The 26,495-nt window shown below is 43.3% G+C and overlaps 3 protein-coding genes and 1 long non-coding RNA gene across 6 annotated transcripts in view; 1 reads left to right on the plus strand and 3 right to left on the minus strand.

The window, feature by feature from the left end:
• The window catches only part of reep3b (receptor accessory protein 3b), a 73,571-nt gene that overhangs the window by 17,917 nt on the left and 29,159 nt on the right, over nt 1-26,495 (minus strand). Inside the window, exons 7-9 of one of the 3 annotated variants that reach the window (XR_011585766.1) lie at nt 23,245-23,378; nt 20,961-23,071; nt 20,216-20,738 (exon numbers count right to left, since the gene is read on the minus strand). Coding sequence is in view for 1 of the 3 variants with exons in the window: in XM_070852508.1 (XP_070708609.1) it covers nt 23,000-23,071; nt 23,245-23,378 (206 nt within the window). In the remaining 2 variants the exon portion in view is untranslated. Of the gene's footprint in view, nt 1-20,215; nt 23,072-23,244; nt 23,379-26,495 lie in introns of those variants that run through there. The other 2 variants (XR_011585767.1, XM_070852508.1) reach the window with 2 other exon arrangements.
• On the minus strand, nt 247-1,394 carry LOC139220239 (uncharacterized). Its single transcript, XR_011585751.1, has 2 exons — nt 1,032-1,394; nt 247-781 (listed from the first exon to the last, which is right to left on the minus strand). It is a non-coding gene; the product is annotated as an uncharacterized lncRNA (long non-coding RNA).
• LOC139220053 (NHL repeat-containing protein 3-like) lies at nt 2,174-5,708 on the minus strand. The gene is made up of 3 exons (XM_070852105.1): nt 5,271-5,708; nt 3,121-3,320; nt 2,174-3,001 (listed from the first exon to the last, which is right to left on the minus strand). Exons 1-3 carry the CDS (start codon nt 5,527-5,529, stop codon nt 2,402-2,404), a joined length of 1,059 nt encoding a protein of 352 aa, XP_070708206.1. The 5' UTR covers nt 5,530-5,708; the 3' UTR covers nt 2,174-2,401.
• Nucleotides 6,085-14,193, plus strand: nrbf2b (nuclear receptor binding factor 2b). The gene is made up of 4 exons (XM_070852069.1): nt 6,085-6,276; nt 7,958-8,042; nt 11,142-11,182; nt 12,793-14,193. Exons 1-4 carry the CDS (start codon nt 6,184-6,186, stop codon nt 13,498-13,500), a joined length of 927 nt encoding a protein of 308 aa, XP_070708170.1. The 5' UTR covers nt 6,085-6,183; the 3' UTR covers nt 13,501-14,193.

The raw sequence follows: 26,495 nt of genomic DNA on the forward strand, positions 1-26,495 counted from the left end.
AAACAGCTCAAACCTTTAATCTCATCTTTACATCACTCTGCAGATGTATTGGTGTTGGCCCTGTTCTTGTAGATCATACTAAGAGAGGAAAATGAAGTGGAGTGAAGTACAGTTTACATATCAGGCCTTTATCATTATATATATATATATATATATATATATATATATATATATATATTTGTATTTTTTTATCCATTCTAATACTCTCTATATATAATTATACAGTAAAAATGAGACACACTGCTATAATGAAAATATTTTAATTTTAAATATCATCCACCTCGGGGCTCCCAGCCAGTGTGGAAAGTAGCTTTAAGAATGAGACATTTTAAACAAGTTATACACATATGGCCCTGAAAGCACACACTCATACTTCAGTGACACTCTTGCATGTACAAGTACGTACTGTCTGTAGAGGCCAACTCACTGCGTTGTTTTTTATTAGAGAACAGCTGCACCAATTTACAACCTAAGGAATATTATATAAAGAAACGCATGCAGCAGTATTTCATTGTACACATGGAGAATGTTGAAAATGAAATCAAACATCAAATATACTTCATTCAGACATCATTTAAAGATTATTACAATGTAGATCAAGATTTTTTTCCATGAAGTGTCGGATCACTTCTAAACGACAAAATGCTTCAAGTACAGTTTAGAAGAGACAAACCGATGTCTGATATACTGATTTCAAATATGATTAAAGTGGAAAAGATCACACATAAATGCTTACGGTCACAAAACGTGTCCCAGAAATAGCGGCCTCAACCAATGTGTTCTGTGTAGTGACCATTCCTTGTTTTCTGTCACACTGCTGGGGGGGGGTGTTGAATCAAGAGCAGCATTTGGCCACAACTGTCACTTCCTGCCTCACGGAATCTCTACAGGTTAATCCCAACTCATTCATTTTCCACGGAAACCCTGCACGGTGACCGACGGTGGCAACACAGAGCAGTTGCACTATCACAACACAGTTCTCACAGTAATGATCATATCAGCATACAGGAACTCTACAGGGAGACAGCCACGCGGAACAGAGAGATTACTGGGAGAACACTACACACCCACAATGGCAAAATCCTTTTAGAGAAAGAATGACAGTGACGTGCATCTCCATCGCTGAGGCTGATGTGATGTCGCCAACGATCTGATACATTTAAGGTACAATGAATGGGATTCGTTACAATTCGCTCCTATTGCGATGCGGTGTAGTTCGGCACAGTTTGATCCTATTCAGCACAACACGATGTGATTCAGCAAGGTGCAAAATATGGTGTATAGTGTTTTTTTTTTTATTTTATTTCTTTGGTTCTTCTTTAGCACAAATCAAATCATAAATCAGCTAAAAATGTGACATTTTTACTGCACATATTTGTTTTGGAAAACAAATGAAAAACTTTACTCATTTTAAAAACTCATTTTAACTCACCAAATCACCAAATTTTAGAAAACCAGTGGACTGATGTGAATTGGTTGATCTTACCATCCCTGTTTCAGATCTAATCATCTAACAGTGTGCAAAACGATTCAGTTCTAGCCTTCTACACATGTACACACGTGTAATCGTACTCCAAAACAGCCATAAACTGGCAAAAGGCTGAACTGGGGAAAAGCACTACAGAGTTTAAAGTGTCTGCAACTAAAGACATGGAACACCTGTACCTCGTAGACCAGTGCAAACGTATGGCACATTATCTCACCAACAGCAAACACTAAAGAAAAACTCAGCGCCCACAAGCTCCCATAACTCATAAGATTCAAAATAGGAATCATTGATTGAACAGTGCATCTATAAGTAACCAATAACACAATACCCTTATCTATTGTGGCATAACCAGGTTGTCTTCAACTGCATATTAGCTTATTCAAAAGAAGTGGTTATATTTCAAAAGTCACACTTAATTATTAGCCTGACATCAATAGACCAGTTCACAAATGCGAATGAGACTTCACTTTTGGTTTGAGAGTTCTAAATGAATGAATGGATATTTTTGTTATCTGTACATGCTGATACGTGTGCACAGTGCATATGAGAGCACATACATAAGGCTTCCACAGCACTTTAAATACATGGAGGTTTTAGTCAATTATTCTAAATGAAAAACAAACTTGTGGCTCCTCTCATCAAAAACCTTTCCTTATTTTCTTGATTTGAGAAAAGCTATCCAGATGGCATCGCGTTTCTTCAAAAATATATTTGCTGTTGAAAAATGACAGTATAAAAATGTCATTTCTGTGAAGCAGGGTTATCGGGACATACCGTATCTTATTTTGTGATTTTACTCTAGGTCACATGATTGCCGGCCCATTTTTAAATAATTGGTAATGTCGATAACATGACAGTACGTTTCTGATCAGTAGTGCTATTTCAATTCTTCAGTTAAAACCCAGCGTGGTTCTACAGGAAACTCCCACCCAAACTGAAGGGGGTGAACTTCTGGGCCTGCTGAGCCCCAATCTCAGCTACGTAAAGAGCCCCCGTCTTCAGGTCCAGGTCCACCAGGTGGGGCTTCACTTCATCAGCCAGCTGGATCACGCTGACCACTCTGCACTGGCCAATCGAACCTACTGGCGGAGCATCCAGCAGCGAAATCTGGTTTGTGTTGAGCTGGACAACGACAAAGTACTTTTTGTCCGGGGTCAGGCGCACAGAATAGGGCGCGTCCTCAGTGAAGCAGCTCCCCCATGTTCCCAGCCACTCCCCAGTGACAGAGTTAAAGATCTGGATCCTCTTATTCCCCCTGTCGGCCACCCACACCCTCTGGGCTCCGTCCACGGTCACACTGTGGGGAATGTTGAACTGAGCCAGGCCTTGTCCTTTCTCTGTGTGCATCCACAACACCTCCTGCTCTTTGGACAGCTTGAGGAGACGGTTGTTCATCCCACCGTCGCCATCCACAACGTACATCTCTCCAGAGTCGTGGACGAAGATCTCAGCCGGCTGGTCGAACTGCAGAGGGCTCAACCCAGAGCCTGCCTTCCCTGGTGTACCAAGCACCTGACAAGCATGGGAAAATATTCAACACCAAGCAACGTCCTGCTTTAATAATGCTGTATGTGATATTAAATACTTAAATAAAGCGATGATTCCTAGGAAAACATACGTAAAACAGTCACCTGCAGGAGCTTCCCAGATGGCGAGTACTGTTTGATGCAGTGGCCGTACGGGCCGCTTCCCACATCTGTGATCCACACAGTGGGGTTCGTCGCACCGTCTGCTAAAAATATCCCATGAGGCATCTCCAGCGTGGTTGTGTTCCAGGACATGAGAAACTCTCCATCTGTGGTGAACACCAGCACCTTTGGCACATTATCACCTTGGAGCAAACCAAAGACAAACAATGTGTGAAATGTTAGCACCAGGCAGCACGTACTTTATTCACTTGTTCAAAGTATGGTACATTTTTCTAAATCATAAAGGTTGTTGCTAATGAGGTATGAGAATAGGGGGAAAAACCAATTATCAATATTAATAACACCATATTCTGCAAATTGGTGCTTTTTAACACAATCGGTGCTTTTCTTGTTTGTTGTAGGCAACTGTGTGTGTGTGTGTGTGTGTGTCTTCTTCCTTTGTGCCAGAGCTCCATTGTTCAATCAAAAACACATCAGCGATCCAAACTGTTGCACTGGGTCACATGTTCCTTCATCACCATCAACACACACACACACACTGTGGTTTATTTAGACTAAATCCCACACACACACCATCCTACTGTACTCACTGGAGCACCAAATGAGGATCAATCCAACACTGAAAATAGACCCCAACAAATACACTACTTCTTATATGTGAGTGCCAGTTATTGTCAAAACTACAGTGTCCAGCTATACTAAAAATGTAATCTGAATCGGTGTTAAAATGAAACTGGATATTTGTGAGCTGTTTTGAAAGAATTGAATCCTCAGTAGAGGGCAATGGGATTGGAGCTGAGAGCCAGAGTAAGAAGAGATGGCCAAACAAACTACCGTTGCTTTGACCTTTTACTTGATTGTGTTGACAAAAGGAAAAATATAGAATTACACCGGCCTTGTCTTTGTTGTTATTAAGTATTAAGTAATAAAGGGAGCTCCCAGTGAACTTAAAGGCTAAAAATAAGGGGCTTGTCTCAATTCACACACTTTTAGTGGGAAGTTAAGTACTGACTTGTGGGACATATTTGCAGTAACAGCAGACAGTGTCCTAGTGCCCATAAAGACTGCAAACATGAGGAGATTTATCAGCGCACACCAGGATGTGCACATCCTGTCATCAGTGCAAGCAGATCCTTTCATTTCTGAATCATTCAGGCATTACATTTACAACAGGATGACAGTGACAGGCCGATGCACATTCAGGGACTGAAGGATAATGCATTCAACGACTTCACTAAACTGAGTTATTTAGAAGCACAGGCCCACTGTACACGAATGTTTCTGTCTGATGATGTTTTTAAAGAAGGTTGTTCCCAAATCACTGAGCATAGGCATGCAGTATTATTATTCCTGTCAATCAAGAAGGATGTATGTTTGATGGAATGTAATGAACATTCACACATGGCAATTTTAAATTAGAGCACTGCACTTCATAAATGTTAATGAACATTTATTTATTTTATCAAGGTCATCCTGAAAGCCCCCTCTCACCCCCTCCACGATGAACCGTGGCAGTTGGGCAGCTCATTCAGTCATCGGCTCATCCCGCCCAGGACCAAGACGGAGCGCTTCAGACGCCCACTGCCATCAGACTGTTTAACAGCAGTGGAGAACACAGCCTGCCATCAAGCTGACCCCCCCCCCAACAAACAACACTCACACTCACTGATCCCCCACCTCTTGCACTGGACTGACTGAATATGCACATAACATACTACCTATCAACTATATATACTATTATATTTTTGCATTACATTATAGTAAACTATCATTAATATGGTTGTTACTAGAACTGTCACTATCATTATCATGTTATGGTTGATGGTAGTATGCCACTGTACTGTACACATATCTATCCATCCCATATTATACTATTACACCATACTGCAGCACACCATGCTTTCACATCTGCACTACTCTCAAACCTGCTGCTACTGGTGTATGACGTCACTGACACTGTTTCTCTGTTGCGCCTTTAATTTTGTATTTTTAATGTTGTACATTGGCTGTTGCAACACCTGAATTTCCCCCATGGACATCAATAAATGATTATTATTATTATTATTATTACAATGTATTTGCTATATTTCTAAATGTAAATGAAAGTCTTTACTAATAGACTCAGTGTTTACCTCTCTGTGCCACATACACCACACCAGCGTACTGGTTGACAGCCGCTCCGAACACGTCCCCGGTGAAGAGCTCCGGGTTCCGGGGCCAGCTCAGGTCCAGCTTGTACAGGGGTCTGCCCAGCAGCTGGTAGTCACGTCTGAGGGTCGCGCTGCCCTGCTGCTGGCTGCCAATGGTGCCGTACAGCAGCATCATGAGCAGAACCAGTGACACCATCCCGGAAGCTATCAAACACGTATGGCCTCTCTTTTTGGTCAACATCACTGGCTCCGTCGCTGCTGGCTCGTGCAGCGTTTAATATTCTGGTTCGGGGACGTTAACTCCACGCGCGACACGTCCAAGACAATGACTGAAGTCATCTACCGTCAGCTCCGGATAAAGCTCACCGTTCACGCGCTGCCTGCTGAGGCGCTTTAGAGTTCGGTGGTTCCTGTGTGAGCTGAAACCCAATGAGCACATTCACTTCCTCCTTGAGTCCTAAACGAAAACAAAACAGCGGGACCAGTGAGACGGAGCAACACAAAGTATTTCCGTTCATCTTAAGTATCACAATAAAATACCAAGACACATAAACCGCTGGTGAATGCTCTATTGGTCAGGTTATGAGACCAGCACGACAACAGACCCAACGTGTGAATGCATATTAAATAAATATATATGCGTGCTTGTTCTTATTTGACTGTTGCCACAACTTCGACTTAAAATTAAGACTAAAGACTAGCATTTTAATGATTTTAATTTTAGGGCTGGTTTCCGGTAAGTTGACGTACCAAAACGTCTGACCAACACGCACTGTAGAGTAGTGGCGACGTCACGGCGTATTGACGCAGCGTTGGCTGTGGAGGCGACTGTGCTTCCCTGACAGTAATTTCCTCATTATTAATTTGTTCAAGACTCTTTTGTATCGCAGTGCGAATGACAGTCCGTGAGGGACTGAAACACCTTTCATGTAGTGTAAGCCGTCGAAGAACCGACTCCATGGAGGTTGTGGACAGCCCGCTCAATCTCGTAAGTTTCGGGCTTGGTGTTGCAATAACAGGCTAACGTTACTGTAGCTAGGAGATTGCATAAACAAGCTACATTAGCTAGCTCCCATAGTTAGTTAGCGGCTAACCGCTCTGCTGCTTGTGTTGCCCGGTAGCTTGAACATGTTACACATGGTCCGGACGGTACAGGAATGTTCTGTTTTGTTGTGTTGTTGGCTAAATGATGTGGAAAGTTATCGTTAACAGCGAGGAAGGAATGTGTTACTAGTGAACTTGTTTGTAGCGTTACAATAAGCTAAAGTTACTGTTACATTCAAATGTCATATGGTAATACTGTCCCGAACCTCAACCACACAGTGTAACCATGGAACAAATCTCGAAAATGTATCATCGTTGTCAATTAGTGGCAGTGGCATTCCCCTGAGGACAAGTTCCCTGATTTGATGTACTAAATAGGCACGTGCACTGTGTAACATGTTGCTGTAAAGGTCACAGGTGTTCATTGGATATGAGATCTGCTGACCGTGAAGGCCACAGCATTATGCTTCACATTATTTTCATACTCACCAAATACCAGTGAGCCCTCGTGTCCTTTTAAATCTTTTCCTCCTGAGCCAAAATCAAGGTCAGCTGGGCCTGCTCAGCTTTTAATATACATGCCCTGAAGCATTATTGGATATCAATAGCTTAACTGAGACACAACACACCAGTATGGAGGTATCCGCATTGGTTTTGTTTCTCCACTCTTTTACACAGGTTTTTGCATTAACTATGCTGAACTCTATGCATAGATTAATCCGACCAGGAATATTGTATTAAAAATGCAAACACAAATTCTACAAACTAGTCCTGGTTATTCTAAAAGGAGCATGGAGGTGTAAATAAAAATAATGTGGTTAACAAAATGTTGTAGTGAAATAGGGCTGTGACTGTTATTTTCATTACCTAATAAACCGGGGATTATTTTCTCTATTAATCAATAAATTGTCTTATCTATAAAGTATCAGAATGTTGTGAAAACTGCCATTATAATTTCCTAGAGGTGACACGTTCAAACTGCGTGTTTTGTCTAAACAATGGTCCAGTAGCCACAGATATTCTTTACTGTCATGATGAAGCAAATCACCTACTAGTAGGGCGGCTGTGGATCAGAGGTAGAGTGGGTCGTCCCTCAATCAGAAGGTTGGTGGTTCGATCGCCAGCTCCTATGGGTCAGCATGTCGAAGTGTCCTTGGGCAAGACACTGAACTCCAACTTGGTGAATGAGGATGTGATGTGAAAGTGCTTTGAGTAGTTGAAATGTCTAGAAAGGTGCTGTACAAATACAGAGCATTTACCATTTAGTTGTTCACCGGTCCTACCAGCAAATGATTTACATTTTTTCCTGACTAATGATAATGAATAATGATTATGAGCAGGTCATTTTCTGTCTGTTGACTACTATATTAATCACGTGATCACTTGAGCTCTAGTTGTATCTGTCTAAACCATGAACAAATGAAGATTTCTTTGAATTTTGTGATATTGAATGTATCTGAACAACTCCTGCCTCCTGCCTCCCACCCATTTCTCTCCATCATCTTTTCTACATACTGTGCCTCATTTTAAAGAATACCATCACCCACTGACTGCACTTCTTGCCTTCTCTGTTTTTGATTCACCTGTTTTCACTACCCTTTTCTGTTCTGCTCGCCATTTTTCAGGCTCATCAGCAGTGTAGGAAGGCAGACCGTTTGGTCGCAGCTGGAAAGTATGAAGAGGCCATTTCCTGCCATGGAAAAGCAGCAGGTACCTTTTCCTTTGATCCCCAACTCTGTTTCTTTGACACCCACCCCACCTTAAACAAGCTCTCAAACAATCATCATGGGTCAATTAGATTTAAAATATTCATAAAAACAGAGGGTCATGGTAGCTGTTTTGATTGCCAAGGTGGGTTCAAGTTGACTAGATCAGATGACAGGAGACCACAGACATTTTTTTTGTCTCTTTGCTTTTAGGGGTGCTTTACTTGAGAAAAACAGAGCGTGGCACATCAGACAACCATTACATTTTTATCAATCAATCAATCAATCTTTTTTGTATATAGCGCCAGTTCATAACAGTGTTATCTCAAGACGCTTTCCATAAAGAGCAGGTCTAGACCAAACTCTTTAATAAGAGAGAGACCCAACGATTCAGGAATTCAACATGAAGGATTCAAGAATTAGCATCATTAGTATTGTTGGGGGGTGATGCACCACAAACTACAACGAAAAATAATAACAGTAACTATAGTACTGACAATAGGAATATGAGTAATAATGAGAAATATGGTAACATTGAAAAACCAGTACAGGAGAAATATGGTCTCTTCTCTTAGTTCTCATCAGAACACGAGCAGCAGCGTTCTGGACCAGCTGGAGAGTCTTTAAGGACTTATTGGGGCAGCCTGATAATAAGGAGTTACAATAGTCCAACCTAGAAGTGACAAATGTGTGGACTAGTGTTTCTGCATCATCTATGGATATGATGGACCTGATTTTAGCAATATTACATAGATGGAAAAAGGCAGTCCTGGAAATCTGTTTAATGTGGGAGTTAAAGAACAAATCCTGATCAAAGATAACTCCCAGATTCCTCACAGTGGAGCTGGAGGCCAGATTAATGCCATCCAGAGCAGCTATATTGGTAGAAAATGTGTCTCTAATGTGTTTAGGGCCAAGCTGAATAACTTCAGTTGTCTAAGTTTAGCAGCAGAAAATTGCTGCTCATCCAGGACTTTAGGTTAATGTGGTTCCTTTTATGCCAATGAAGTGTTCCAGTCTCTGTAATAGGATGTGATGGTCTATGGTGTCAAACGCAGCACTCAGATAGAACGACAAGATCTTCAGCTTTCCTTTTCTCTTTTAGCATATAGACTTAAAAAGTTGCTGATACATTTCTGAGCGGCAGCCAAAAAAAAATACTTGCCTACAGGCAGTGAAAATTAATTTCAGACCTTGGCTGCACGTGTAAAGTAAAATCACTTGCCTACACAGCTCTGTATCTGTGTGACAAAGTGTAAACTGTGCTGGACTATGACATTGTTTTGTTAGACTGCATTACTTTTGGTCAAATTTTGCTCCCCAGCAATCTGCCTCCTCAGTTCTTGTATCATGCAGTAACTATATATACACATACAGTTTTTGAAAATATAATTTAAAAATAAATATGTAAGCTGGCACCTTGCCGTGGTGGACTAGCTCGTGTGTCTCAGTGAGCTACTCTGACAGAAGAATGATCTTAGTTTCCCTATAGGTTCAAGAAAGTCAGGTTGGTCACATGTTAGACACCAGACAAGTATCAGCTCCTTTGCTCAGATTTGAAGAAACTTTTGTGGCATGAACCTGAAGCTCTTACCAAAACTAAAATGTTCTGTGCTACTAATGAAAAGGGAAATGAACTGATGGAAAGCTGAAGATCTGGAAGAGCTCTATTGTTCTATTGATTCTAGCAGAAGCTCCCTTTATTTGTTTTTTTTGTTCCCAGGTTGAAGCCCCCCTAAAGACATATAGAGATAAACATAAACGTCTGGATATGTGTAACGCCCTGAATGGAACCCTGATCTCCTGCGTGTGTACACATATCTATTATAATATATTTCTCTCTCAGGAAAAAACAATGAAAAAAAGCCATAATTTGCAGCTCCCTTTCTGTAGTTCTCCTCGCTCTGTCCTATGCATTTGCATACATTTGGAAAATTAAGTTAGCAGCTCCAGCCAATCCTTTTTGTGATCCAGATGCCTTTACACTGTATAGTAGCAATTTTATGGGAGATATCACCCTGTTTTATTTGCTAATGTGTGTGTGTGAAATGATATACTGTGATTATAGGCTCTGACGTTAGCTAGCGTGTACTACATAGACATGACCTGGAATCAGCTGCAGCCTTTGCCTACGGTTAGCAGGAGGCTAAACTAATAGCCACCCATCACCAAGTTCTCTTCATCTGTTAAACATTGAAACATCGATACTGACTCCTGGTTTATTGCTTTTATTTTCAGCCTCTCTGTTAGACTTCATATGAAAACTCCGTCTCCCTGTGTTTTGGTTGCTTTGCAGTGTAGTGTAGTTGTTTCAATGCTGGTATAGCAACTTTTCCCGCAGGCCTGTCCGCCACTGTATCAGGCTTTCACTGGCATCTGAAGGGAGTGACACGCTCAGAGGTGTCCCGCATCACAGGCTAGATTTTGTAAAGCCAGAGAACAGAGACCAGAGGAGGTGCAGGAGTCTTCATTTTCTCTCAGACCACTTGATTTTCAAAATGCTGAAAGGTTATTATGGAACGTTTGCCCAGTGACCCCAAAAATAAACTGCCTACCCCAACTCAGTAGAACTCAGCATTCGCTGGACAGTTAGCCTGCCCCAGACCAGGTTAGTTCCCAGCAACTACCATAAGAACTTGGCTGAGTATTCATTTGACTTGCTATAGGTTGTAACTTTGCAACCAAATAATAAATATGATCGGTTTATTCAAGTTTAAGTGAACACCCTCAAATGAAAGCCAAGAGACAACACCATAACCCCTCACTGTTCCATTTTCAATCCAATGCTGGAGCACAGAACCAACACAGCAAACAATGTATCACACTCCACGTATTCTGACTGCAGTGTGTGCATGAAGCTTCATGTCTCCTAAAGTGATTGTAAATTGTTACACCCTTCGTCAGTGGAAGTCCCTGCCTGGGGATCTCAGAGAGGCAAACCCATGGTGTTTGTTGGAATTATTTAAATCACTGTAACTTTGTTTTGTGAAAGATGCTATTTAAATAAAGTTATTATTGTTATTGTTGTTGTGTTGTAAGTATTGAGAGCCGGTGTTGGTTATGGACTCATGTGCTCAACTGACTGTCTCTGTCTCTCTCCCAGATCTTTTGACAGATGCAATGAAGACAACAGAGTGTGAGCAGGTAAGGTGTGTGTGTGTGTGTGTGTGTGTGTGTGTGTGTGTGTGTGTGTGTGTGTGTGTGTGTGTGTGTGTGTGTGTGTGTGTGTGTGTGTGTGTGTGTGTGTGTGTGTGTGTGTGTGTCTGTGTGTGTGTGTCTGTGTCTGTGTCTGTGTCTGTGTCTGTGTGTCTGTGTGTGTGTGTGTGTCTAGCAGAGCATAGGTATACAGTATCGGCCAGTTGTAGACGGGGAGTATCATCTCTGTGAACAGAGAGCACAGTAAAGACTAAAATACCACAGAGCAACAGGAAAGGAACACACAGGCAGCACACTCTCCAGATGACAGACACACAGAGGGCCAGTAAAACTTGTATTTCTAGTGGTCCACCTGTATTTGTCCCGGTGGCCTACACCAGTACAGTTCAATAAGGGCATTACTCTGAAAATAAAGGAAAAGATCTCCATGTCATTGAAGTCTCACTAAGATAGACTAAACTGTCACTGTGGAACTATGATTAATAATGAACCTAATAGCTACAACCAACATGAGCATATCGATAGCTAGTAAAGTAAAGCAGGTATCTGGGAGGTGTTCACAGTGCAGAGGTTAACGTCGTTCACTCATTTTCAGGTTCATGCTTGGGTTTTAAGGTCCAACTGGAATGTTTATATGTTGTAATGTTCTGCTTTTTTCAGCCTCTTTGAACACTCCATTTTAGTTCTTGTCTCTTTAAGGCCCCCCCCCCCTTCTTGAAAAACCCGGTCTGCTGTGATTTCGTCAGCACCCACAAGCCTGAGTAGGCGCCGCCCGCTCCGCTTCAAACGGGTGCCACGTTAGCCAACATGTTAACGCCAAGTTCAAAAGACAGCAAAACAACAGTGACAGCTCCCCAGTCTGCAGCCGATAGCTGGGATCAGTCCATCCCTAGACTCATACCGCTCACTGCCCTCGTTAGGAAAGCACACACACTCACAACACTTGTGTTTTACAGTCGCTGTGAGGACATTTCTGTCTCTAGTTGATCCAAAATAAAGTAAATACTCTTCATCGTCTTCACTTCCACAGATGGTGGCAGGACATTAAACTGCAAAAACCCACACAACAGTTTTGCGTGGGGTTTTTGTATAGTTGTTGTCAGATGTTATCTGGTCCCTCTTATTGCTGGGACCTCACTGCTCTGCTGTCCAAGCTGTGTGTGTGTGTGTGTGTGTGTGTGTGTGTGTGTGTGTGTGTGTGTGTGTGTGTGTGTGTGTGTGTGTGTGTGTGTGTGTGTGTGTGTGTGTGTGTGTGTGTGTGTGTGTGTGTGTGTGTGTGTGTGTGTGTGTGTGTGTGTGTGTGTGTGTGTGTGTGTGTGTGTGTGTGTGTGTGTGTACATACATGTGTTTCCACAGTCCATATAATGTAAATCATTACAGTTTTGGGTGATGACTTGGTTTAAGGTTGGGACAAGGCTAGGTCACCTGGTATTAATATAAGTCAATGGAAGTGATGGAAACATGACTGTGTGTGTGTTAAAGCAGACACGGGGCTCCGTACTTACAGCCATTCACTTTTGCCTTGCCTCAGTGTGATTGGTCGGTGTGATGTTAACTGTGTGAGTGCTGTGGCTGCGGTTGACTCTTTGTGTCTGTAGGCCCGTCTGTCCATGGAGCTGCAGCGGGACAGTTACATCAAACAGCAGCGTCTGATCCAAGAGCGCTGGAAGAGAGAGGCTCGTCGTGAGGCAACAAAGACCCGACCCGGCCCGGCGCAGCCCTCCACCGGGTCAGCCCTCCCTATCCAAAGCCAGTCCACAGGCCAGTTCCTGCCCCATGGTTCGCCAGGCCAGGCAGAGTGTGGAGGAACCAGGGAGAGAGAGTACGACACCTTACTCTATCAGCTTCAGACACGGCAGACTGGAGGCTGCCAGCCTTTGACTCCACCGTGCCCTGGATCTAAGACCACCAAAGACGACAAAACTCGCCTGGAAGAACAACAGACCACCATTGAGGACCTGCGGCGCCTGGTCGACCACCTGATGGACGAAAACCAGCGGCTCTCGGCCGACAATGAGCGGCTACAGTTGGAAAACACCCGGCTGCGCTCCGAGGCAGCTGAAGCAGCGGACTTTGTGGAGCGCTCAGAGCTCTGGGTGCTCCCACAAGCAGGTAGCGCCATGGGAACAGGGGGTGGGCAAGAGAGAAAAACCACTGGTAAAGGGAAGGAGATCGCAATCCCTCAGTTGCCCCCGCTGGAGATGCCAGCTCAGGAAGACCTGTGTCTGGATGACCTGCCTCCTCTGGAGCTGCCGGAGGACATCCAGAGTGAACTACAGGAGCTACTGGACAGGGATAAACTGTGATAAGAGACATGCCTCTTACGCACACACACACACACACACACACACACACACACACACACACACACACACACACACACACACACACACACACACACACACCAACACACAGAGGCACCAGGGTTCAACCAATATGGCTCTTTGAATGCCAGTGTTTAACATCAGAACCCCCCAGTCTCTCTCTGATCAAGTTGACGGTGGACAGAGATGTCATGGATGTTCCTTAGGTCCTCCAAACTCTCTAATGCACTAATAAGAATGATCCAGGTCCAACAACATGAGTGACACAGTGATCATACCATCCTGAGAAGAGCTCTAACAGGCAGATTAAGTGATGACACCTCTACCACTCCAAGTCAAAGATATAGTAGGAATAGTTCACCCACAAGTAATGTCAGCTGGAACATCAGTGTGTTTGTCAGGAAGTGTAGCTGGACAAAATCATTCTTCATTCGAGGTCAAATTACCAGCCTTCTCTGTGGCTTTCAGCCACATCTCACTGTCTTCCTCTGTGTTGTCATATCACTTAAGTCCCATATTTGGGTCATTTCATAATGACTGAGTTCTTTCAAATAAATGAGAACAAATGAGCAAAGACCAGGAGATACAGTTGATGGTGAGAAGGTGGATGCTGAGCTGTTGAATGAAACAAAACGTATTTCACTGTCTGGAAAAAGCCATTAAAGAACTCTTAACAACTTATTGAGCAACATCCGAGTGCACTGAAGCTACATGGTAGAGCTCTTTATCCAGTGCTTCATCAGCTACAGAATAACATTTAGGCAGCACAGTAGCCAACATGGGATCCTTTTTAAAGCTGCTTCAAATAAAGGTGTGTGAGAAGGACTAGTACACGTAGGTGTCAGTGACACTGGAAGTACCTGGAACCTAGTAGATAGTCAATAAGCAACAACATTACATTGTTCTTATATTAGAGGATTTTCCATGTAATGTATGTTATTACCAATGTCAGTGTGATTTGACCTTTTATACCTACTACAGAACAGAGGAAGAAAAAACCTGCCTGAAACTTGAATGAAAGTGCTTCATTCTTAACATTTAACTGATAAGTACTTCTACATTTTGAACGAATGCTCTTCCAGAGATAATAATATAATGGCAGACTTCTATGTCATCAGCAAGACACTTTAGTTTCAGAACACTTACTGTGCTACATTCATGGTCATTTTGTGTTCCCATCGGCCTCAGTTGTTTGGGAGAATGCTGAAACGAAGCAGTACCAGCGCTGACGTGATGTTACTCTTCACCTTACATGAGGCTCAGTGGCTAATGGCTAAATGTAGAGTTTGTGGGTGAACTGCTCCTTTAATACATCTCGGGAAGAGCTCAGCTCCAACTTGAACCCCTTTTAACAATATCAGAGGTATACACACACACACACACACACACACACACACACACACACACACACACACACACACACACACACACACACACACACACACACACACACACACACACACACACACACACACACACACACACACAGATCAGGAGCATACTGCTGTTGTTGAGGAAAAACCACACTGATGCACGTTTTCTTTTCTTTTCTACCGTACTTGAAGAAAAGGCTCCATGATGATTTTTTTTATGAGTCTTGAAATGACATCACATGCAGATTAGTGTTTTTGTGCAACAACAGCAATAAATAGTACACATACACACACACACACACACACACACACACACACACACACACACACACACACACACACACAGACAGACTAATGGCATGAAGTAAGGCTGAAGCACACACAGGTGATGGAGCTTTGCAGACTCGGTCACTGCCTGTTCACACTGCGAGCAATCGGGTCGATGAGTTGGCGTCTGGGTGACGGCTGCCAGACGTGGAGGTTGGCCTCAGGAATGAGGGAATACCAGTGTTTCTGCATGTTTGAACCCTTTGACCACAGATCATCTCCATCTATCTGCTCACTGTGTTTCATCCTGTTTGTGGAGCTTAAACAATTCATTGATTCACGGAAAATGAATTGTTTTGATCACTGATTTATTTTGTTCCATTTTCCCACGAAAATGTCAGACAATCATTGGTTCCAGCGATTTTCTGCTTCTGTGTTAAAGTGAATAGTTTAGACTGTTGGTTGGACAAAACAAGTGATTGAGGCATCGTTATTATTTTCCTGCATGATTATTTATTCATTTACTTAATGGAGCCGGCGCGTATTAATGCACGTTGCTGTAAATATACCAGAGTTAGTGTTCATCTGCTGCCCTACAGCCAGATGTCCCAGAGAGCGTCCTGAGGGAAAGAACAAAACATAAACACAGTTATTGAAATAAGACGCATGCCGTTATTGATCGATGAAAATAATAGAAAGTTGTAGTCCTGCTTGCGTCCCAGCACGTGGCAATCAGCTGTGGAGGCACCCTGATCTGAACTGCATCACCATGGAATGTCAGGCATGCTGCGCAAAGTCAGGTTTGGGAACCTTTTGGTGATGACTGAGAAATGAGAAGCACGGTCAGATTTTGGAAGTTAGTCAGCAGGAATGAAGTTGAACGTACTTAAACATGCAAAAACGCTGGTGTTGTTCCGTGTTGTTTCTGTTCACCGGGGAGCCAAAGAGCCGTGAGAGAAGTGGCTACGCTGGGTGCATGTTAGCGAGTGGTCGACGACGAACACATCCAGCAGACACAGAGCATCTTTGGAGTCATGTTTCTGGCTCCATGTGTTCTTGGGCTTCCCCCAGCTCCTGTCTGGCCCTTAAGTTCTCTTGTGTTTGGTACGAGGCAGGTTGTGTCATCGGTAAAGACTGAGCCATAGAGCCCATAGGGTCCATTACCCCCATTAGACCATTTACTGGGCGTTAACATGAAAAACGCTTCATTACTGCAGCTGTGACTTCAATAAATAAGCATTTCATCTGTAACAACTGGAAACGTTTGAATGGACACGGTCAGCATCGGTTCAATGAAGGTTAAAAGCAGAAAAGGACTTTGTGACCATGTTGCTCGCAGTCTGAATGCATGTGGCACTTACTGTTACACACTTGAAGGCATTTGTACAAACTCATGGACACAGAGCAGCGTATTTCCTTACTGGAACAATAATATATAATAATAATAATACAGGATGTTATGCTGCATTCACGAGCCGTGCTAAACATCTGTAATTTCAACAGTAGTGTTTAGCTTTAACTAGCAGTAATGATGGTGATGCTGACACAAGAAAGAAAATTGTAGAAAATAAGTGTTGCTATTTGAGTGAAAGAGTTCCATCATTGTGATGGCAGCTGTTGAAAGCTGTGGCAGGACATGAGGTCGTGCTGTCGTCGACATGATGGTGTTTGATTTGCTGTGGGATGTTTAACATACTTGGGCGATGTGTGCTAAATGTGAAGGTAAACGAGGAGCTTCCAAGTTACAGAAATCTACCTTCATGGACTGAATTTGTACGCGTTGTTCTGATTATCATTCTCACAGGACGTGAATGCAGCATTACCACGGAGACACACACACCTTACACAGCAAAAGGCAGTCACCTCTCTCTACAACACGAAAGCTTAAACTGCCGGCTGGCCGGCTAGCGTGAGTCAAACTAGCCCAAACAGCTCCAACAACCCTCCAAAACTCTGCATCTCCTCAACAAACCCAACGTGTGCCTTTGGACAACTTCCTGTGCTGAGGCTGCTGCTGTCCCAGCTTTGGATCTTCAGATGGATAGAAGCAGTAGTTTTTCTGAAAACACCAGTTCTAAAGTCATCTCAGCTCTTCAGAGCGCCACTCTGTTCTGTCTCCCAACAGAAGTCTGCACCCACATCTGTGACACATTCACATGTCCCGTCTAACGCCATGTCAATGTGCCCCCCCCCAGCCTGCTGTTAACGCACCGTGGCCGGTCATGACCGTGTGTTTCTACTGCGGCCTCACAGCAGCAGAACCACGGTCACTGCTGCCAGCTGGTCCCGCCGGTCGGTGGGTTATTAGTACAGGCAGCAACACCCATGGTGAGCTGTTGGCACCTCCTCACATACAGACTACTTAAACACTGGAGGTCCCACAGGCTGCCAGTCATTGTGAAGGGAACCTCCAAGTAGCAGCCACGAGACGGTGAAGATGTGACGAGCTCATGTCTGGTTTTAGGACTGAGGGAAAAGGTGACGTTCTCTGTCCTCATGCAGCCCTGTAGCTCTCTCTCTCTTCAGATGAACACTTGTTTGATGTGATTTGGCGTTAAAACCTTTGGAAGACTGTGTGTTTTTGTTCCAAGTGACTGATGGTCTACCGTTTGTGAGAGTTGTGGTCTCCACGTGTTAAGAGTTGATGAGGGCTTCGCTTGGCGTCCAGTCCAGATACCTTTACCTACCTGCTGTAACAACAGTGCTGTTTCGGCTCCCAGGCAGTATTTCATGCTGGTATCTATTGGAATCATGGAAGAATAATAAAATCATTTCATTGCCCAAATATTAAAAGTACTCAGTGTTTTCCTCAAGGGTTTTACTTTATCAGTGGGGCCGAGTGCAGCTCGACATTTCATGCGATGAGGTCCTCTTACTTTTTAAGAAAAGAACTTTTCTTTCATTTCTTTTTAATTTAATTCTTAAACACAAGCAGACACACTTTGGTTGCCACCAACGGTATTGAGGTTCGACCTCCGCCCCACTTGTCACAAAGTAGAGTGGGGAAATAAAGCTCATTAGAATGTCTGACCGTGCAGTCCTGTGTTTGATGAATCTGGTCCACGTTTCTATTTGCATCAGTCCAGGAGTTTTTCCATCGACCACCAGTGTGAAGATGAATTCCTCCATTAGACAAACAAAATCATAAATGTCACACCGGCAGAGTAATTGTCAAAAACCAATCCTTGTACGCTCCTGTGTCGTCAGCACTGATGGATCTACTGTCTCCAGTCTGCCCCCCAGCCTGTGAAGGGAGCTCAATGTTCTGGAGCCGCTTTTTGCAAATTTGAATGAAAGTACACATTAAATGTATTTGCTTGTTTTACAATGCGATGCAGTAAATAGTTTGTAGTCTACAGATAACTAGCTCATTAATGAGATCATGTTTTGCCTTATAAAGGTAGAAGCTGAGGTGTACCCTTGGTCTCGGTGTCTCATTGGTACAGAAACCAAGCCCTTGGAAATGTACGGTTAGTGAGGCAGAAGCGGTCCACCGTCTGACGCGCACAATATGTTTGCTTTCAGGAATCACAGGCACAAGTCCAGCAGTCCTGCAATTTCCTTAGCAGGGGATAAGATTTAAGATTTTAGTGAACAGTTCATGCAGCTCATCCATGCTATGACAGTGATGGCCAGAGCAGTGGGCAAAGAAGTGTGGAAAAGCATTAGGCTGAAACAGGGAAGCTTTTTATCTGTGTAGGGACAGAGCTCCATAAGGACTGCTGGGGCCATCCTGAACTGTGATACAGAGGACAATAGTGGTGAATCTTTAGTTAAATCCTGTTATAGTTATATGGATGTAACATGTTTGAAGTTTACTTTTTATACCTCACTTCCGGTCTGGAATGAGACGTCTTGACGGTGTCCCCAGAGGATGGATCCTGTTGTGATTAACCTTTCCCAAGACAACCCACAGCACAAACTCACTTACAGTTCAGATCTGTAAGAAGAAGCAACATTTCATGTTACTCATTCCACGTTTTGCATTGCTGGGCGGAATGAACATGTCGTTGTGAGGGTGCTGCTGTGGAGCTTATTCTATTTACTCTACTTTTAGTCTTTGGTTTCTTTTCTTTGATTCTTTCTTTGGCTCTTGAGTGTGTTCTTGTCAGTTGTATCGGAGTTGTGTGTAGGTTTTATTCAACTGCAAGGTGGATTCAGTGAAGAAAAGGAAGAAAGGCAGGAAGAAAACCTTTGGATGGTCACTTGCTAACACACAGAGCCAGTCTGTGTTGATCTGAATCAGACACAGGCCATGGCCCCCAGAGAAACTGTGTATGATTCCTCTGCTGGAATATTATACAGCCCATGGTTATGTGTAAACGTAGAAATTGATGAAACACAAACTAACCCGGGTACAGGTATCATTCTATGTAAGCAGGGTCAGCTGAATTAATAAAGGTCTCTCTAAGAGATTATTGATGAAGCACGACCCACAGGGACACTTTTTGGAAAACAACCTCAGACGAACAGCCACGCCACGAACCCGTGGCTACCAGAGCTAACTGCTAGCACGGACGCAGCCATGACAGCTCACACAGAGAGAAACGTTCCAGGCTCCTTAATGTCATCACATTGGAGAAGCCTTGTGCCAGTCACTTGAAGAGAACATGTCCTATGTTTCTAATATGCTAATATATTATTCAGTTGTATGATTCCCACAGTGTGTGTGTCATGAGTGTGTGATGCTGAAATCAAAATGTGCAGGCAAATCTCATATGAACAAAGATGAAGGGGATCGATCTGTTTGGTGACACATAGATGATCATAACTAATAAAAAAGCTTGGAGTGTGTGTGCTTTGTATCTGCATGTGTACATTTCCCTCCAAAATACTTCGTCCAAACACATTAGAATTTACAGAACAATAATGAGTAAATATTAGATAGAAATGCCGGTAGCACCTTTAGCTGCTCCTGTGAATAATCACTTTGGTTAACGAGGCTGCACCTCGCTGACCGATGGGTGGGGGTGTGAGGCCGGTTAAGTCAGAGTTACTTCGGCTGGGCGTTGAATCTAAATGAAGGCGTGGAGGATAAAAACAGGCCGCAGACAAACTTTATTTGTTGCCCTTACTGTAACCGGACAGCCTTTATTGTAACTGCATTCACAGTTCAGCAATCCACGCAAAAGGTCACTTTCCCCACACAGATCAAACCCCCCCGACCCCAAGCTCTGGTACATGAAGCTTTGGTATCATTAGTCAGTGGTGAGCTTTAAACCGACATCATGACATGAGAAAGTTTGGCTGGTTGTTAACTGATATTCTAGTGCTGCTTCCTCACATCAAACGTCTTCCACACACACAAGGAAGCTTCTATTGTGACGCAGCTTTAACTGCTTTTCACTAAAAATGCCCAAACAACATTTTACATTTTGGTCACGGACTTTGAAATACTGCCAGGAGGAATACCAGAGCGTGAACAGCCACGGTAAGATGTTAGCTCCTCCTACCATGCCAGCACGGTGAGAGTGGCCGTGGTCACTCAGAGCTCTGATCAGCTGATTATACACAGCAGGGTCCATTTCCACCATGTTGGAACGTGCTCAGGCCAAACAAAGGTCCCCCGTATACGACTCACTGTCATGGGTTAATGGTAGAACACATGAAGCAGAATTTGTAATTACACATCACTTCAAAACCTCCCATCGTTGTTTAACTGGGTCTGGTGACCATAGGAGATATACTGTAGCACATCATTCACATCATCTTCATCCTCACACAACCACTCAGTGCCTTCTGCCCTGCGGAAGGATGCATCGTCATCCTGGGAAAAAAAAAAAAAAAACACTTCCACTTTACCTCCAACTTTTCGCCTGTCGCTGACATGTGGGGCAGTACGAGTCCCTTCTGAGTCTGAAACCATAGAAACTGACTGCTGACATTTCTCTACCTCCATCTCCAGAACAGCCACTGTAGAAGAAACCAGCCAAACTTTAAGATGTCACAAGAGGCCACTAGTGTTAACGGTGTGCTGCATCCTCCCACAGCAAAGTACATTATAAAATGAGATGACAAACGACAGCATTGGTAAAGAGGATTGGGAGGAAGTATATGTGCAAAAATGGGTGGTTACAATACAAAAAAAACCTCCATTTGATCCAAACGTAACACACACACACAGAAAATACAATTTAAAAAGCTAATCTTCACTAAGAAACACAGCTAGAAATATACGACCCGGGTGTGATGAGGACACGGGCGTATAGAAATTCATCAGCAAAACACAGGAAAACAGGAACTCTTCAGAGTGGGAGGTCTGGGCCTTTTTACAGGCAGACTCTCTCACACAGGAACTTCATCCGCTGGTGTCCAGGTGCGTTTTCGCTCAGGAAGGTTCGAATGTTCATGTTAGAACCGCTGGTGTCCTGCTATGACCCGGGGCACTCACAGAGTCACCGCCGCCTCAGGGAATGTTGCGTATGGCTGAACCTACACGTGTGCCCCTGGAGTAAATAATCATCATCTGTATCGGTATATTCAGCTGGACTGAAGTGAACAGAAACCACTCAGAGGTTCAGCTAGGGGCACGCTCCTCATTGATAAAATACCTGAAAGGCAGCAGAAGCAAAACTGGTACATTTCAGTGAGGTAACTTGGTAATGGGTGTTGAAGCTGGTTTTCTAGGGCACTTCTAAGTCTCAAGTATAAAAGCTTTGGGACTGCTGAGTTGTTAAAAATCTCTTTGGTTAGGTATCATGTTTTTGCAGTTAAAAATGTTAGCAAGTCTTTAAAGCTGATAAAGTTGGACACTCAACATTCCACTGTGAGCTAGTTGCTAATGTAAAGTGGTGGGCCTCAAAACACCGTGTCAGTGTGATACAATACAAGAAGTCAGTATGGTTTCCTTTACGCATGGGGATGATGGTGCACATTTTCAGACAGCGACTCTCCTGGAAGACATTCATGGTGTTGCCATTTGTTCACATGAAAAGTAAAAAAAGAGAGAGAGAAAGGGGATAGAGCCCCACAGCCCCACAGCCACATCCATCTAAAGTTTGCCAACATTAGCCAGACGCTTAGGCCAAGACCCCTGAGTGTACTCAACAGAACAAGAGTGGTATTGCTCATGGGTTCAACTCTTCATTTACAAGAGGAAGAATGGGTTATTCCGTCTTTCAAAAGTTGTGCATTTCCACTTTAAAGCTGCATTAATTCATATTTCTCCATCAACAGTGGATCCATGAGTGACATGGGGAGTCTGTCGGTAGTCACAAGGTCCATTTAAAGCTCGTGCTGCTCCCAAGTGGCCAAGATGTTAGTCAATGCAGCTTTTATAAGAGGAAGGGTCTCACCTTCTAATAATCTAGTTCTAGGTTGTTAATGTTGATGAGTTGTTATATATTGAAACCATGCAGCCTTTTTTCAGGCTCTAAAAAGACAACAAGTTGTTGGAGGAGGACAAACACTGGTCCTTATTACTGGACTAGTGCTATAAAGCAATAATAACAGTTCGATGACAGCTTGACTCTATAGAGGAGGCCTTATTAGAAAGTGGTACCACAAAACTTGATAAACACAAAGACTAAACATAACATCACATCTAAAACCTATGATCAAAATAGACTGGGCAACAGATGAAACACACAAATCCACGCAAAAAACAAACACACCAACATGTACACCATCACCCCATTAAAAAACAACGTTCGGAGCATATGCTTTCTGGTTTAGGATGAAACAGGCAATAAATATGTGAGCAAAGCTCATCAAGAGAGGCAAAAGAGTTCAGCAGAGTGAAGAGCTGAAATATAGGCTGACAACACCATCCAGCAGTCAGCAGACTGCTCCACTGTGCGTATGCAAGTATGTGGGTTTGTGAGTGTACGTCAGCAGTATCTTTACATCCCATAGTTGACAGAGCTCAGCGCTGGTCTCTTCTTGCCTTTAATCCTCAGGGATCCATAACGAGCCTGGGGACAGAACAACAGGCACAGAATGATTTCAGAGTATTCATGTCCTGGAGCTCCTCTCTTTGACTGGCCCAGTTGGCCTTTTGACCTCTATCGTCTGAATATTTCTCTGTTTTGGGCTCTAAAAAGGAAAAGGGAAGCACTTTGTCACCAGCATGGAACAGAGCACATACATCTTTGCGGACTCTGGATCGTGTGATCTTGACACTCTGCGATCGCCTCAGTCCTTTCTGAGTAACGGCCTCGTCCTCAGACAAGGTCGGCTCAGTCTCTTCATCGGTCCGCTCCTCCTGGTCATAAAAGTAGTCTGAAAAACACACACACCACAGACCTGATTCAGTTTTAAGTTAAACATTAGTTACCCTGAAAGTCACTCTGTATTGTAAGGTATGTGAGGCATTTTCTCTAACATTTGAATCCAAATGTGATAATTGTTATCTAAATCTAATCTAATATCTGCTGCCAGAAATTCTCACTAAAGCACCAAATGTGCATCAGTCTGCCAATAAAATCAGTCCACAACAAATGCACCATTTCCTCTTGCTTGAACATCATTTTTTCAAAACTACAGTGACCAACTGCTTTAGCACATCGTTGAGTTTCTCTTAAAGTAAGCTATAGCTGCACTCTAAATCATTTAACCCCCCTGCAAAGTAGGTGTACTGGCAAAACTTCCAAGCTTTCAGCTGCGTTCAATGAACTTAAAACAATTTAAATAGCTCAGCACAACTAATATCACAGGTGGTTTCTCCAAATTCAACACAATCTGCCACCTTTAATGACTACTGTAGTCTCAAAACTATTCAAGCCTCCAGCCTCCAGCTCTCTAGTATTCTTGGGTTTGTGTGCTGCAACCTCCTTCTTCAAATCTCACCAGAGATTTTCTGTGGGATTCAAGTCAGGCGACTGTGACGATCCCTCTAGTATCTTCCAGGACTTTTTCTGAAGCTGAGCCTTGGTGGACTTTGAGAGGAAGCTGAAGCTTGGACATCAATGGACCTTCCAACAGGACAATGATCCCAAGCTTCCCTCAGATAGCCTGATGTTTTCTCCTGGATTTCCTGATACTTGATTGAATCCATCTTGCTCACCAGCTTCCACCAAGTCTTGTGCCAAGTCACTGTGAACAAACCTGTAGCCAGTCCAGGTATTTGATGTTTTCTATCTCAAGCACACCTGATGTAACCAATGAGGCCCTTGATTAGTTGCATCAGGTGTGTTTGAGACACCTGATTTGTAAATGAGTGCTCTTACGAGGGGTTCTATTCAGAGTGTAGAATCATTTTGAGACGGGTGAGAAGCGCTGATTTTGGAGAAACCACTTGTTATATTAATTGTGTTGAGCTATTTAAACAGTTCTTGTTTGAGCTGTTCATTGAACACAGTTGAAAGTTTGTAAATGTCGCCAATACAGCTCATTTGCAGGGGGGGGTGCAACTGTATATTTTTGTGAGCTGTTTCCATACAGTCAGAAAGAAGTGCTAACACATTGTTGGTTTCAATAAAGAAACATATCATTTCCATAACGTTGTCCTTTAATGAAGCAAATTCCATGAGCAGTTCTGAACTTCATGGAAATCCTCTGATATGAGGGAAGAGGTGAACTGAGCAGCACCTGTTCCATGTCCCTGCTCATGAACCTGTAGACACCTGGATTTCATTTGAACTGGGAATGTGAATAGCAGAGCTATTAACAGCTCATTATCTGGGATGCAGTGTTAGCAATTTGAATGGAACGGAACTTGGAAAATGTTTAACCTCAAACGTAGAATGAATGAAAAACACAAACAGTGAGCTCTCACTGCTTGAAATAAAGACAAAATAGTGACAGTGAAACTATATTTTCTGGATTTTCACTTGAGACGAAGTGCTTACAGGATGCCAAATCATGGCAACACTTTCCGTTTCAACTCCGGTCGCAATGAATGAACCCTGAAGATTGCTTGTGGCTGTAGATTACAGATTTGGATTCCAAGCCCGTGTTGCTTTGTGTTGAGGCGTAGAGAGCTGAAGGAGACAGGCAGCTAGTCCAGCAGAGGTCAGCAGACACTCAGCAGACACAGGGCAGCCTCCCTGTTTGGCTCCCTTTGTCTCCCCTCATTGTATCTTGCACAAGCTGTTTCACATGGTGGTGAGGATCAACATGTTTAAATGTGACCAGAACATGCACAATTTAGCTAAAATTGATGATAATGTTAATAACATCACATTTCATGTGTCAAATGTAGCTTTCCTCTTCTCACAAGAAAAAAAAAAACAAGCCAACTAGTAAGCCGATGTTCACTGATACACAGCTTCTAGAGAACAGCTTCTGCCCTGGCAGCTTTAGCGTCCATTAGTGTTTTCTAAAGCAGCTGCGCTGTGATTTCTATTTGTTCTGCTTCCTGCTGCTGCTGCTGCTCTTACCGTTGCATCTGGAGTCTATAAGAGTAAACCTCCCACTACCCAGAGCTGGAAGCAACCTTTGCCCTCTCAGAGGAAACAGGGTGGGATTAGACAGGGGCCAGCTTCACAGGATCCACTTTCCAACACCAGAGCAAAAATACCATCTGAATCCTGTATGTCTTGTTTAGATGGTAATCAGCCTTAGTCACATAGACACAAAAACACTCCAGAGCAGTAGTTTTGAGGTTAGTAGCCATGAAAGAAGTCAGTCCTGCTACTTAGACAGTGCTCAGCCTTGCAGTTGAAAATAAAATACCCTTGTCTAGCAGCCAGGATGTGATTGTCCCCAGACAAATCCTTTGCACAGGAATAAAATGTTACAGCACTGTTCCAGGGTGGAATTTCATTTTTTTTCAGAACAAACTCCTCTGTCTGGACTGTGGGAAAGAAAAGTCATTCCAGCTATCACCACACTATTCTGCTGTAAAATTCTCCAATTTCCTGTCATGTAGAGAGATAGAGGCTTTATTGCAATGATCTTTATAACAATGCCCTGTCTAGCTCAGCCAAAAGCAAAGACCTGGAGCAGTTTATCCAACCAGGGTTTTGGACTCCTTCCATGTCCCCCTAGAAAGAACCACAGTCTACTGTGTTTTCTTGTCCTGGATAATGACATTGTTTTTTGGGCTAAAATACTTTTTTTCGGCTGCCCCTGTCCACAATTGTACATTGCTGAGCTACATTGATCTACTGGAGGTAAGTGTCTACGGTTAAGCACCTCAACAAACACTGCTCATTGGTGCTGGACAAAGTAGCTCCTCTTATCAACACCCCCTCCAAAAATCCATCCCTGTGGATAAACAAAACAATCTTGCGTTTGAGGTGCTAATGCCCAACAAGTGAGCGACTGTGGAAAGCTGAAAAGCTCCCAGAGAGGCAGAAGTACCCAGGCTGCATCTCAGAGAACTTATGGGTACCATTAATGACACGCTGAGGGCTGAGAGGTCTTCTTATTTCTCTAATCTAATATCCTCAGGCA

This window comes from Pempheris klunzingeri, chromosome 20 (assembly GCF_042242105.1).
Source record: "Pempheris klunzingeri isolate RE-2024b chromosome 20, fPemKlu1.hap1, whole genome shotgun sequence".
In the NCBI taxonomy this organism is placed as follows: domain Eukaryota; kingdom Metazoa; phylum Chordata; class Actinopteri; order Acropomatiformes; family Pempheridae; genus Pempheris; species Pempheris klunzingeri.